General features: G+C 39.2%; 1 protein-coding gene across 1 annotated transcript; it reads left to right on the forward strand.

The window, feature by feature from the left end:
* Positions 1–547: 547 nt before the first annotated feature.
* On the forward strand, positions 548–12,926 carry kctd13 (potassium channel tetramerization domain containing 13). The gene is made up of 7 exons (XM_073833376.1): positions 548–711; positions 3,137–3,413; positions 4,997–5,166; positions 5,313–5,399; positions 11,014–11,066; positions 11,434–11,629; positions 11,713–12,926. The coding sequence occupies exons 2-7, from the start codon at positions 3,173–3,175 to the stop codon at positions 11,962–11,964; spliced, it is 999 nt and encodes a 332-aa protein (XP_073689477.1). The 5' UTR covers positions 548–711; positions 3,137–3,172; the 3' UTR covers positions 11,965–12,926.
* The last annotated feature ends 726 nt before the right edge of the window (positions 12,927–13,652 follow it).

The raw sequence follows: 13,652 nt of genomic DNA on the forward strand, positions 1-13,652 counted from the left end.
CATACAGTCGTTGTTGGAAAGGGTTCAAATATACAAAAATACCGAAAAACCAAAGAATTTCTGGGACCTGAAGGACTTTTCTGAAGAACAGCAGGCAGTTTAACCGTCCAGCACAAAAACACACACTCACACAGCTTAAACTTTTGAACAGGGTAATTTTTAATAATTCAACTATTATTTTCTCTTGTGGACTTATTTTGGTAAAATAATTAACATTTTGCAGATTCTACAAGGTGTATGTAAACTTTTGACACATTTACATGCTTGTGTGTGTGTATATACACAATCACACTGTACACTAATTTACGTATTTCACGTTCCCAAGACCAATATGTTTTTAAAAATGTTTCAAAATGTAAAGGAAATTTTGTGTTACAGAAGAAAACACTGACCCAATAAAACTGCCTTTGACGATTGGCTGATTGCAGACACAGCTTTGCTACTCTTCACGAATTTTGCCACGGGGGGCGGGACTAACTCTCTTGACAGACGCTGATGTGAACCAATCAGTCAACGAGAGACACTCCCCGCGAGGGAAGCAGCCATTGTCAACCCACAACAAGCAAGAAAGAGGAAGAAGACAGTCGTGCTGCAAAACAACAGAGGAAATTATGATTTGGTGAAAAATCATGGCAGGCTTAGTGTTATAGATGTAACAGTCCGTCGCGAATACTTCATATTTTGTGCACCTTATCGCGGGGACCCAGCTCGGTGAGTGTTTACTGCTTGACAGCCACACCAATGTTATCCAGAGCTAGCTCAGGGGCTAATAAGCTTATCAATATAAGACAGACATCATATTAACTCAACACGTTATGTAGACGTGTTTCCTTTTCCCCGTCAGTTGTCAAGTTATTAAATGACCAGTGAATGGTGGGAAATACATTTGGTGTGGTCTAGACAAGGATTAGCGAGATCTCTCAGCTGGAGTTAAGGTCTTACTCAATGTGTTGACCTAATTCTGTCCATTTCCTCTGATATCAGTACAGAAACACATCTGTGGCCTCCCCAGTGGAGTGGAAAGATATTCACAAGCCTCAGAGTACTACTAAAGGGGTGCTATATTTCCCATATGTTTTAGTTTTTAGGCATGCCCCAGTGAGACCATGACAGATGCTGAAAGCATTGCTTTATATTTCATATTATGTTTCTGAATGTTGGATGTTGTCTTGATGTTTTTGGAAATAGTTACAGTGGTTGTCACACAAGCTGTTGACACTTTATGACTGTATTTAATAGTGTAATATCACCTTTTTCAAGCATATCTCTGAAGGTGTCACAACATTTATTGGTTTATTTTGCTCTCGTAAAATTTTATTTCTTTAGTACATATGAAAGACTCTAGAGATTGCTTTGATGTCCTACTGGCGTATGTTTATTTTTAAAGGAACAGTTCAGGCAGGAAAATAATATTTTGCGTAATTTGCTGTTTTCCAAACACTTTATTTCTAAAGTAGAACACAAAAGACAAATTTCCTGATAAATGATAAAGAGCGTTGTTAAAAGTATCATAAAGTATTCACATGACTTGTGTGCTGTATTCCAAGTCTTTTGAAGCCACGTGATCATTTTGAAATCATATAAAAAGAACATTCACTGGAAATATTGCCCTTTAGTGGGAAACTATTTTTGTTTAACTTAAAGGCATAGTTCACCCAAAAATGAAAATCCTGTCATTAATTACTCACCCTCATGTCGTTCCAAACCCGTAAGACCTTCATTCATCTTCAGAACACAAATTAAGATATTTTTGATGAAATCCGAGAGCTTTCTGTCTCTCCATAGACATCAAGGATCCTACCACGTTCAAGGACCAGAAAGGTACCAAGAACATGGACAAAATAGTTTAGTAGCATCATAAAATTACCGTTGATGTATCTATTTTGTCAAAGTTCTGTCTATGCAGGGTCAGAAAGCTCTCAGATTTTATAAAAATATCTTAATTTTTGTTCTGAAGATGAATGAGGGTCTTATGGGCTTGGAACGACATGAGGGTGAGTAATTAAAGGAATAGTTCACTTTCAGAACAAAAATGTACAGATAATGTACTCACCCCCCTGTCATCCAAGATGTTCATGTCTTTCTTTCTTCAGTCATAAAGAAATTATGTTTTTTGAGGAAAACATTTGAGGATTTCTCTCCATATAGTGGACTTCTCTGGTGCCCCCGAGTTTGAACTTCCAAAATGCAGCTTCAAAGGGCTCTAAACCATCCCAGCTGAGGAAAGAAGGGTCTTATCTAACAAAATGATTGGTTATTTTATAAAAAAAAATTACAATTTATATACTTTTTAACCTCAAATGCTTGTCTTGTCTAGCTCTGTGTGTACTCTGTGTAGAGATTAAAAAGTATATAAATTGTAAATGTTTTTAGAAAATAACCGTTTTGCTAGATAAGACACTTCTTCCTCGGCTGTGATCATTTAGAGTCCTTTGAAGCTGCATTTAAACTGCATTTTGGAAGTCGTGGGCACCATAGAAGTCCACTATATGCTATATCCTAAAATGTTTACCTCAAAAAACACCATTTCCTTACGACTGAACAAAGAAAGACATGAACATCTTGGATGACAAGGGGGTGAGAACATTATCTGTACATTTTTCTTCTGTAAGTGAACTACTCCTTTAATGACTTTTTGGGTGAACTATTCCTTTGAGAACTGGATCAGTTCAATTTCAGACCTGTTTTTAACTGGATTAACTGATTTACTCAGAAGATCTGACTTGAAACAAGAAAGAACAATTTTGTTCACAAATTGGATATCGCAACTTCTATCATGAATTCTTGTGAACACACCAAAGAAAGCTAGGGCTGATTTTTAGTCAAAAACTGACTGACATTTTGATCTCACACAATGCTACTGCATGACTATATAGTTGGAATATAGTGCATGATACATGTGGATCATTTTTGTGATGCTTTTATGCTACTTTTTGTTATTTGGGGCCTCAGTATATTCTTTAGAAACTCTCCTTTTGTGTTCCGTAAAAGAAAGAAAATGATACAGGTTTGGAACAGCATATGGACTACTCCTTAACCACTTCCTTTTAAAAATGACTCAGTACTGCTCATAACATCTCTTAACAACCAGACTGTAAATCTGTCTGTTCTGTATTTGTCCGCTTTATATCTTTAGGCAGCAAATAAGCAGTATTTGATTTCTACTCCCCTGATGTCTGCCGAGGCATCTGGTTCATCTGGTGGGAATGTGGTGACTGTGTCCGGTTCTGCCGCATCATCCTCCAGCCATGTTGGGGAAGAAAAGGCCGGCAGGAGCCTGGCAGGGAGCAAGTATGTGAAGCTCAACGTGGGGGGAACTCTCCACTACACCACGGTCCAGACTCTCACCAAGGAGGACAGTCTGCTCAGGAGTGTTTGTGACGGGAGCACAGAGGTCACCATAGACTCTGAAGGTAAGAAAAAGCATGTGTTGTTATACACTACCTTTCAAAAAATTTGTAGTGTCTCAAGGTTGCGTTTATTTGATCTCAAATACAATAAATGTTAATAAATATTGCTGGAATATAAAATAACTGTTTTCTCTTTAAATATATTTTAAAGTGTAGTTTGTTTTTCTGATCATTATGCCAGTTTTCAGTGTCACATCAGATCTCGAAATTAACTTTTTTACTTGGTAGCACTGGTGCTCCCAACTTCAAAAAGTTAGGAGCACAAAAAAAAATTTAGGAGCACCCAATTTCTTTTTAGTAGCTTTTGCACCGATCTTGATTCTTCATGGCCGATTCTGATTGCAGATGTTTTACAAGCAAATAGGGTGATTTTGAAAGCCTTTTTAATATATTTATTTTACGCCTTAAGCAAGGGACAAGAATGAATGAAAATATGAGTACACAAACAAGATGTTTATTTTCTCTATTATAGGTAAAGCGTTTTAAATTAGAGGCAACCACTGCATTTTTAAACAATCTACAGTATAAATAACATAAAATAAATGACACAGTTCTTTCTTAGTCGTGTAGACAATAAATGCAGCCACAATCAAGGTAGGCTACTCTTTCAATATTTAAAGTGCAAATAACTTATTGTAGCCCACATACTAATAACAGCCTAGACATGTTATGTAGCCTAATTTGCGCGCATTGGGGAGTCGCTCTCTAAACGTGGGGTATTAAAATTGCTTTTGAATGTGCGTGCGCGTTTTACTTTTGGTTTCGTTTTAACAATCGCGCGAAACTCTCGGCGGCGCTGAGCGTGCATTCTACAATACAAGAGATTACTTCAACAAAACCATTTGAAAGTGGGAGGACACAAAAGCCTGTCTGCAGTGAAAATTACGCCCCTGCGTGAGTGGAACTCTGCCGCTGATATCATTTGATTAGAATGATTGACGGTTAATTTCTAAAATCTGCAGTAAAGTTAAGAATGTAACGATGAAGTTTAAATGGTTATGTAATGTTGGAGAGAACCGCGACAAATGCTCCCAAATATAATTTGAGGTCGTGCAGATTAAATTTTGGGAGCATATGCAACCAAAACGGTCGCAATTTCGAGCCCTGCACATGATCCTTCAGAAATCATTTCATTATGGTGATTTGATAAAGAAACATTCTCATTTTATCAATGTTGAAAACAACTGTGCTCCTTAATATTTTTAAGTTTTTCCAGGATACTTTAATGAATATAAAGTTTAAAAGAACATGATTTATTTGAAATAGAAATACTTTGTAACATTATAAATATCGGTACTTTCAATCAGTTTAGTCCTTGCTGAATAAAAATATTAATTTCTTTAAAAAAAAAAATGTTAGATTGTGAAAGAAGTGTGGCGTAGCATGACATCAGATCCATAACAGCTTCTTATGGTCAAGTATTTTCCCTTAAAAATAAAAATCTGTCTGACTGATATGTAAAATGACCAAGAATTCTTCTTGTTTTTATGTGCCTGGTATGTATATGAAATAGATTATACTACTATAATAGATGCAGAAAGTAAATCAGAGATGTATATTGAAATGTGTTCACTTTGGATTTTAAGGCTGGGTGGTACTGGACAGATGTGGGAGACACTTTTCCCTGGTGCTGAACTTCCTGCGGGACGGGACGGTTCCTTTGCCGGACAGCACACGGGAACTTGAGGAGGTGTTAAAGGAGGCGCAATACTACAGGCTTCAGGGTCTTGTGCAGCACTGCCTCACCACATTACAGGTTAGAGGATCTGCTAGAACGTGATTCTTTGTCAATAGCATGTGTCTATAGAGAAGTTGAATGGTTCTTTGAGCCATGGATGGTGTTTGACAGCTGCTTGGCTGTTGGTCTGTCACTTACTAATGGCTTGTTTCGTGTTAATGCAGAAACGCAGGGATGTCTGCAGGGGATGTCACATTCCTATGATCACGTCAGCCAAAGAGGAACAGAGGATGATAGCCACCTGTAGGAAGGTGAGATAACAGAGCTGAAAATGTACTTCCCCCTTTAGACCAAAAACAACACAAGGAAATTATAGTGTCACACGATGTGTACCCGCCTATAAGCGCACTTAAAAAAAAACTGTACCATTGACTTTAGACCAGGTTTTAATTGATCAATGGCAAAATCATTTTCAGTTACCTGAAATTTGAACACACCTCGTTTTCAGACCAGCATGACCATGGGCGAACAGATTTTCTATTTAAACAATGTGGCGCCGGATGTAAAATGATAATTGCGTCGGGCTGAAACTAGCAAAAAACACTTGGGTCTTGCCTGGCGTCACATTGTGCAGAATGTATGATAAGGCCCTAGATCTATTTAGGCTGCAATACACAACTTTTGCCCTGATTCAGTAGTCAGTGCTTGTTGTCGGAAGTCAGAGCCAGTCAGCAGATATTGGTCACTCAAAAAAAATCATATAGTATACAATGGGAACATTTTTTTATTTTTTTTTAGATTCTATGGTTCCATCCAGTCAGATATAAAACATGCTTGATATTTTGAACTGATTTTAGAATGCATTTTGTTGTCATTTGTCAAATCAAAGTTGTCAAATCTGATTTTTTGCTGACATCTGACAAAGATCGGACGTGTAAACACAAACAATCTGCACAAGATCAGTTTTTTTTGTATCCATTCTGAGCCAAATGTGGTACATCAGATACATATCCAATATCTGGACATCTGACCCACGTCTAAATGCACATATCCGATTCCCCTTAGAACTGCAAGCCAACACAATGCAGGGGTGACACGTTTTCCCATAAAGATAAAGCGTTTTTTTCCATAATGCCGGCATGCTGTATGTGCTCACATTTTATTGAGGTGGGACATTTATATATAGGTAAGAAACATTTGCGCAACATTTAAGAGCTGGTTTTCAACCACTGCCCCATAAATTTTATAAATACAACAGCTTTACTACTAAAAGCTACATTATATTTTTCAGCAATGAGGTGACAACTTTTTTTTTTTGTTGTTGTTGCTCAGGCATTCTTTCTCTCCCTCATTTCAAATTTATTCAAATAAATATACAGTGCTACTTTCACTTCAGAATTCTGTATCTAAGGAGCTGTAGATAAAATAACCAGTGAAAAATTTGTTATTTTCTGTTCTTTATCCATTCAGTCAGATTTTGTGCTGCTAAACATCCATGGCAGCTGTTGTCCATGCTAGTAAATAATAATGGCCACTCAACATAAATTATATAAATAATTTTAAAAGCAAGACAATTCAAAACACGGAGGTCTACCATGCATAGTAAAGTGATCAGTGACAAATATTTTGAGTGGGAATTAATGTAAACACAAATATCGGATACCAGTCATGTCAAGGGGTCGCTCGATGTGTGTTTTTCAGAGATCAATTAGACCGATAAAGGATATTTTGAACTAAGATGTATTAGGGCTGTGCAATTAATCGAAATTCGGTTTTGATTTCTGCTTCAAACGATCATGAAAATGCAGTAATCGAGATGAAACAATTATTGCGTCCCATTCCGCCCCCTTACCAGTGGTGCCATAAAAGCCTAATTTCACATACAAATCAGCAAAATCATGTAACGTGACTTTCATAAAACGGGACGTGCTTGATTTATTAATGTTTCTTCAATGTTGTGTTTTTAATAGCATGTAAGAACTTGTGCTGTTCTGTGTTTGCGCTCAGAGATGAAGCAGATCACAGACATCTAAAGTTATCTTTTAACTCAAGGTGCCGCCTAAACGCTCAAATACACGCAAAAATACTTTATAATGAGGCGCTTGGTGATTATTCATGTAAACCCTTGTCAGTTATGTCTTAAATGATCATAAACAGTTGAGAATAATAATACGTGTGTAACAGTATTGTTACGGTTTGGTGCTGGAACGACGAGACGAGACACGAATACAAATAAACAGAGTCTTTAATATAATCCAAGGAGCAGACTGATCAGGAACATGAAATACATCCACACACGTAAGCGTAAACATAAAGCAAAGACCGACAGTGCACTGAACTCAAAGACAGACTTATAAATGGTGACTAATCATTACAGACAGGTGAACATAATCAGGAAGAAACCAAAGTTCGTGGAACAACGGGGGGAGACAATGGGAGAAACCAAATACATAAACTGACATAACTATGACATTACGCCCCCCTCCGCATAGGCGCGTCCTCGCGCCGTACAAAACAGAAACAGAAAACAAAACAGACTAGAGGGGTGGCAAAACAGAAAAACAAAGTCCATGGAGGCTTTGGCGGAGGACGCAACCCCGGGAGGGGGACCAAAACAAGAGTCCTTGGGGCAGACAAGACAGTCCAGGGGGGCGACGACGGTGGGAGGAGCCAGGGAACAGACAGGAGGGACCCGGAGCAGGAGAGACAGACCCAGACCACAGCCATGATGACGGCCCACGGTGGAGCCGACGGAGGGAGGAGCCATGGTGGAGGAAGGACCGCCGACTCCAGGGGGCCGACTGACAGAGGCGGAGCAGCTGGCAGAGGAGCCCGAGGCGGAGATGGAGAGCCAAAGATCCGGGGCGACACCGCGGATCCGGAGGGCCAAGGCGGAACTGGAGGCTCTGACGACCGAGGCGGAGGCGGAGTTCCGGAAGTCCGCGGCGGAGCCGGAGCGACAGAGGATGGAGGCTGTGCCGAAGGGAGGGAGGAGTCCGAAGGAGCCGGTGGGACGGCGCGACGAGGCACAGCCGGAGGAGCAGAGTCCTGAGGTGACGGAGGGACGACGACTGACCAGGGCGGAGCCGGAGAGACGATGGAGCCCGGTGGAGCTGGTGGACTGACGGGCGACGGTGGAGATGAGGGCGTTGAGAGCCGTGGTGGAGCCGCAGGGTCGGAGGGCCGCGGTGGAGATCTGGGCTCTGAGGCTGGAGGCGGAGCTGAGGGATCCTCCAGCCATGACACCGATGTTGACTGGCAGCCCTGCGGCGAGCCCACTGCACCGATGGTGGGCTGAGGGTGAGCAGAAGGGCTGACGGGGGACAGCGGTGGCAAAACAGACGGAGACATGAGCTGAAGAGGGGGGGTGGGTGGGAATTTCTGACAGACAGATTGGACATGACAGGTAGGTATTTCTGTATAAAAGTCAATTAAATCACCAGAGTTATCTTGTGGGATTTCAGAAAAAAAGTCAATTAATTCCTCAGAATGATCGTCCAGAGAATCAGAAAAAAAATCAATCAGGTCCCCAGAGTTATATTCCAGCTCACCCCCAGCGGTGTTGCAGTGGGCAGGGCTCTCCATTGCCCTCTCTTGCTCCACGTTGCTATCCACCGTCGCGGATGTAGATGCCGGCTCACGCACCTGATCCGACGTGCAGGACTCCGGCTCTGTCGCTCGCGGCTCAGGTTCCTCCGCAGTGCGCTCGGGCTCATACTCCGCGTGTCGGGGAGGTGTTTGGCTGGGCTCTGGGTCTGAAGTGGGGCTGGTGTCATTCTCCGCGGTAGACGAAGTCCTACTGGACACCAACACCCACTTGATGTACTCGGCGATGCTCTCCCGAGGACCCTCCCCGGACAGCCGCGCCTTGGTGGAGTTGTTAAGTCCTCTGTGGAAAAAGTTACACAGGCAGCTGTCCGGGTAGTGCGTGAGTGGAACGAGTTGCACAAAGTCTCGGGTGTGGTCCTCGAGAGAGCGGTTCCCCTGCTCCAGGAGCAGGATGAGGACGGCAGGGTTATCCATGATAAACAAAAAAATAAACACTGAGAAAAACGGAAAAATAAAGCAGGGGAAACACGCCGGGAAACTGTGTTGGTCGGTCTTTAACTGTTACGGTTTGGTGCTGGAACGACGAGACGAGACACGAATACAAATAAACAGAGTCTTTAATATAATCCAAGGAGCAGACTGATCAGGAACATGAAATACATCCACACACGTAAGCGTAAACATAAAGCAAAGACCGACAGTGCACTGAACTCAAAGACAGACTTATAAATGGTGACTAATCATTACAGACAGGTGAACATAATCAGGAAGAAACCAAAGTTCGTGGAACAACGGGGGGAGACAATGGGAGAAACCAAATACATAAACTGACATAACTATGACAAGTATATTGGATCCGTGTGGCACTTAAAGCGGCAACATAATATTCCTTATGCCGTCTCTGTGCTTAATATTAATCAAACGTAAAAAATGCAAAGAGAAAAATCACTCACTGCTCTTGAATGAAGGACTTTTGTAGTTTTAATAAGAAACAATGCATGTTTAACTAAAGTAAAGACGCTGTTTTATTTTACATTCAAATAATTACATTCAACTTCTGTAGTATTGTTAGACTACTTTAGACTTGCATAAAAGTATTTATTTATATATATATATATATATATATATATATATATATATTTAATAATTTAATAAAAAAAAAATTAAAAGCACTGGTTTTTTTATTTGTATTTTTTTTTCAGCTGTATTATCTTTAAATTAATCACTAATATAAAGTTAAATAATCGTGATTAAAATATTGACCAAAATAATCATGATTATGATTTTGGCCAAAATCGAGCAGCCCTAAGATGTATGTCTGGTGTAAAAATGAAAATGAATGTCAAAATTAAGAATAACAAGGGCTCTGACAAAAGCTTTCTTTAAATGCTTTTAAAATCGGTTTTAAAAAATGACCTATACTGATTACTATAAAAATGCGTAACATTTGTGCCGATAATTGGTGGACCCTTAGTCATGTTAAAATTATTGTAAACAGACGGGACAAAAAAACGGATAAGATCAAAAGATCAGATATGTGCATTAAGACCCGCAGTGTAAGTGCAACCTGTGTGACTTTTTTGAACAACGTGAAAGTATGGTAATGTGTGATCCATTTAGCATTTAATGTCAAGTTTTTCTCTGTAATGATTTACAAAGTTGCCATTTGTATGCTGCCTGGTGTTTTAAAGTCTGTGTAGATTTTAAAGCAAGACACTACAGGCAAAACTATTTTCATGCACTAGTTAATTTTGTGATTTTAAGCTATTTTGCTATACGTTCTCTTTCAGATCATCCAAAATACACATTTAAGTGTATTTAATTTTTTTTTTTTAAGCTTTATCTTTTTTGCACTTCATCTTGGTTACTCAAAATGAGTTGATTGCTGATGCACTGAGCCAGAAATCTCCACTTCAGTAGAATTTACATACACCAAACTTCACAGTTTAATTCCTATCTGCATTTAAGGTTTTTACAGAGCGGATTGCATTTATATAATTCAGCTATAACACTTTGTCCCTAAAACATGTTGAAATGTTTTTTTTTTCTGTCTGTATTTTCTGATTTATAAAAATAGATTTGTATGAAAATGAGCAGATATTTAACGAAATAATGAGCCATTTGCATATTTAAACAATATTTCAGAAAACATTTAGTACAAAAAATGTCTTGTGATTAATCAGCTGGGGAAGTATAGTGGTGTCTATTAGTTATTTTTTTCCAAACCTTATTCATCTGCAGTGTCTTGCCTTAAAAGTCATGTAGTGTATTTCAGCCTTTAAGAACCCAAATAAAAATGTATGCTCCTTTATATGGATGTATGGTGATGAGATTTTTGAGATCTTTGTTTCACTAATAATCTTTTCCTCATTACAGCCAGTGGTGAAACTACAGAATAACAGAGGGAACAATAAATACTCCTATACCAGGTACATTCAGCACTCATTCTCGCTTCTTCAACTTTAAAAAAAAAAAAAAGAACTGAATTTACCACCTTCTCATTTCAGAAAGCATGTGAATCATAATGTGATATATTTCATTACGTTTCTGAATTTAAATGAATAATTGTGGTTATACACACACCTCACTTTTTGGCAAAAGCTATGTAGCTCAATGACACCTTGTAATTATGCCTGGTTTCTATAGGAAGCAGTAAGAAAATGATTTTGAAACATTTAAATGTTCCTATATGTCAAACAGTAGGGCATAGCACATTTACAGGAAATACATGAGTTCAAATGTCTAAATGTAAATGTCTGTGGGAGTTTCAATAAAATTTCCCCTGTATTTCCTCAGCAACTCTGATGATAACCTATTGAAGAATATCGAGCTCTTCGATAAGCTGGGGCTGCGCTTTAATGGCAGAGTGCTGTTCATTAAAGACGTATTGGGCGATGAGATATGCTGCTGGTCTTTTTACGGCGAGGGGCGCAAAATTGCCGAAGTCTGCTGCACCTCTATTGTTTATGCCACTGAGAAGAAACAGACTAAAGTGAGCAAAAATGACTTGAACTCTCTAGACTGTGTGTGTATGTTTGTTTTATAACTTCATTTTTTTTTCATCTGTTCACATAGGTTGAGTTCCCAGAAGCTCGTATCTTTGAGGAGACACTCAACATTTTGATCTACGAAAACGGACGAGGCTCGGGTTCGGGAGGCATGGCCCTGCTGGAGTCAGGGGGCGTCTCGTCGCCTGGTGTGGGACAGTCTGAGGAGGAAGGGGCGGGTGTAGGGGGCGGAGATAGGCGGGTGAGGCGCATCCATGTGCGGAGGCATATTATGCACGATGAGAGAGGTCACGGACAGCAGACTGTCTACAAAGACTGAAGCAGAACGGTACAAAGACATTGTACTATCAATATGCATGTGAACAATGTGAATTATTGGTTGAGGAAAGAAAGACAACTTTGGTATGTTTAATACTGCACTGAAATGGGAGGGGTGGGGGGTACTAGTTTAGAAATAATACTGAAGTTGCCACAGTGTGGTACAGCTTTATTTTGTTCTGTGAGATACATTTACATTACCTTTTTTCATTTTTTGTTAAATGTAATTTATTATTCTGTTAATTTATTGTCCAGAATTTTCACTTTTTCAAGATTTAATGTGAAATAAGTTGAATTTTTTGATTTGATTTGTTTGTATGGGCCATGTGAAAGTCAACGGTAAACTGTGATGTATGCTGACTTGAGAGGTACATGGTAGAGGTGTCATGTCGCCTACGACTGTAAGATCTTATGGGAAACTGACCAAATGTGCAAAAAAATGTGCAAATGTCCATTTTTTAAACATGCATTCTATAACACAAAAGTAAAACATAAAAAGTAAACCATTTAACGCATCTGTGCCTCACAATTGGTGTTCACAATTTTCATAGGTGTGTGTAAACAATATTTCTAAAACGGATATCGTTTTGGTTTAAAAAGGAAAAAATCTCAGTTTCTAACATGATGTGACGATACATTCTAAAACAGAAATTGAGACTTGGGTTAGACTTCTTGCCACATCTTCATAAACAAACAACAAAAAAAATTATTTCAGGGTAATTTCTAGACAAAGATGGCTCCTTTGAATCACAATAGTAGTTACCACTACGGTACAAACCCCTTCACAAAGTGATGTTTTATTGACCGATGTAAGCCATAAATGTATGCACTCACTGACCAAAAAACACCCCTTAATTCTGCCAATTAAACTAGTATGTGTGGAATGCCGTCCAGATATTGTTTTGAAATTTTACTGGAATTAATATTCCATTAACATTTTCAATAAAAATGCTTTTTGGTAAATCCTTGTTAAGTTATTTTATTTTGTCTTCAAAAACAACAAAGGAAACCTATTCCAAAGCAAGAGAATAAGTTATGAAAATACAGTAGGTCATAACAGAGTGTCAAAATTACATATTCAAACTAGGTGAAGGATGAAAATGGTAAATACAGTGCCTTGCAAAAGTATTCAAACCCCTTCATTTTTGACATTTAGTTATGTTGCAGCCTTATGTTGAACTGCTTTAAATTACTTTTTTTCCCCACAACCAACTACACTCTGTACATCATAATGATTAACATACTTAAATGATTCCATTGCATACGTATTCATATCCTTTCCTGGGACACTTCACATTTAGCTCAGAAGCGTTCCAAAACCAAGCCCTGAGATAAAAATAAAACTGCCTTTAGAGCTCAAAGATGCATCAAGCCACACATCTAGGGAATCTACTGCATTGAAGGTTCACAGAAAGATGTAGTCACCGTTACCCTAATGGGAGAAGTTTGGAACAACCAGGACTCTTCCTAGAGCTGACCTCCAGGCCAAACTGAGAAATTGACGGAGAAGGGTCTTGGTTAAACTGGTAACCAAGAAGCTGATGGTCACTCTAGTTGAGCTCCATGATCATATATGCAGATTGGAGAAACCTACAGAAGGACAAACATCACTGCAACACTGCCAAACTCAATCCTCTCCTCGGTAAAGGAGCTTAGGCTATGAGAAACAAGATTCTCTGGTCTGATGAA

Source organism: Garra rufa, chromosome 1 (genome assembly GCF_049309525.1).
Source record: "Garra rufa chromosome 1, GarRuf1.0, whole genome shotgun sequence".
NCBI classification, from domain to species: domain Eukaryota; kingdom Metazoa; phylum Chordata; class Actinopteri; order Cypriniformes; family Cyprinidae; genus Garra; species Garra rufa.

Bases quoted from the DNA above. Each gene is read 5' to 3' on its own strand.
- kctd13 (XM_073833376.1), top strand. From the start codon at position 3,173: ATGTCTGCCGAGGCATCTGGTTCATCTGGTGGGAATGTGGTGACTGTG. The intron at 5,400-11,013 runs GTGAGATAACAG...TCCTCATTACAG, and splicing joins TGATAGCCACCTGTAGGAAG to CCAGTGGTGAAACTACAGAA. The intron at 11,630-11,712 runs GTGAGCAAAAAT...CTGTTCACATAG, and splicing joins CTGAGAAGAAACAGACTAAA to GTTGAGTTCCCAGAAGCTCG.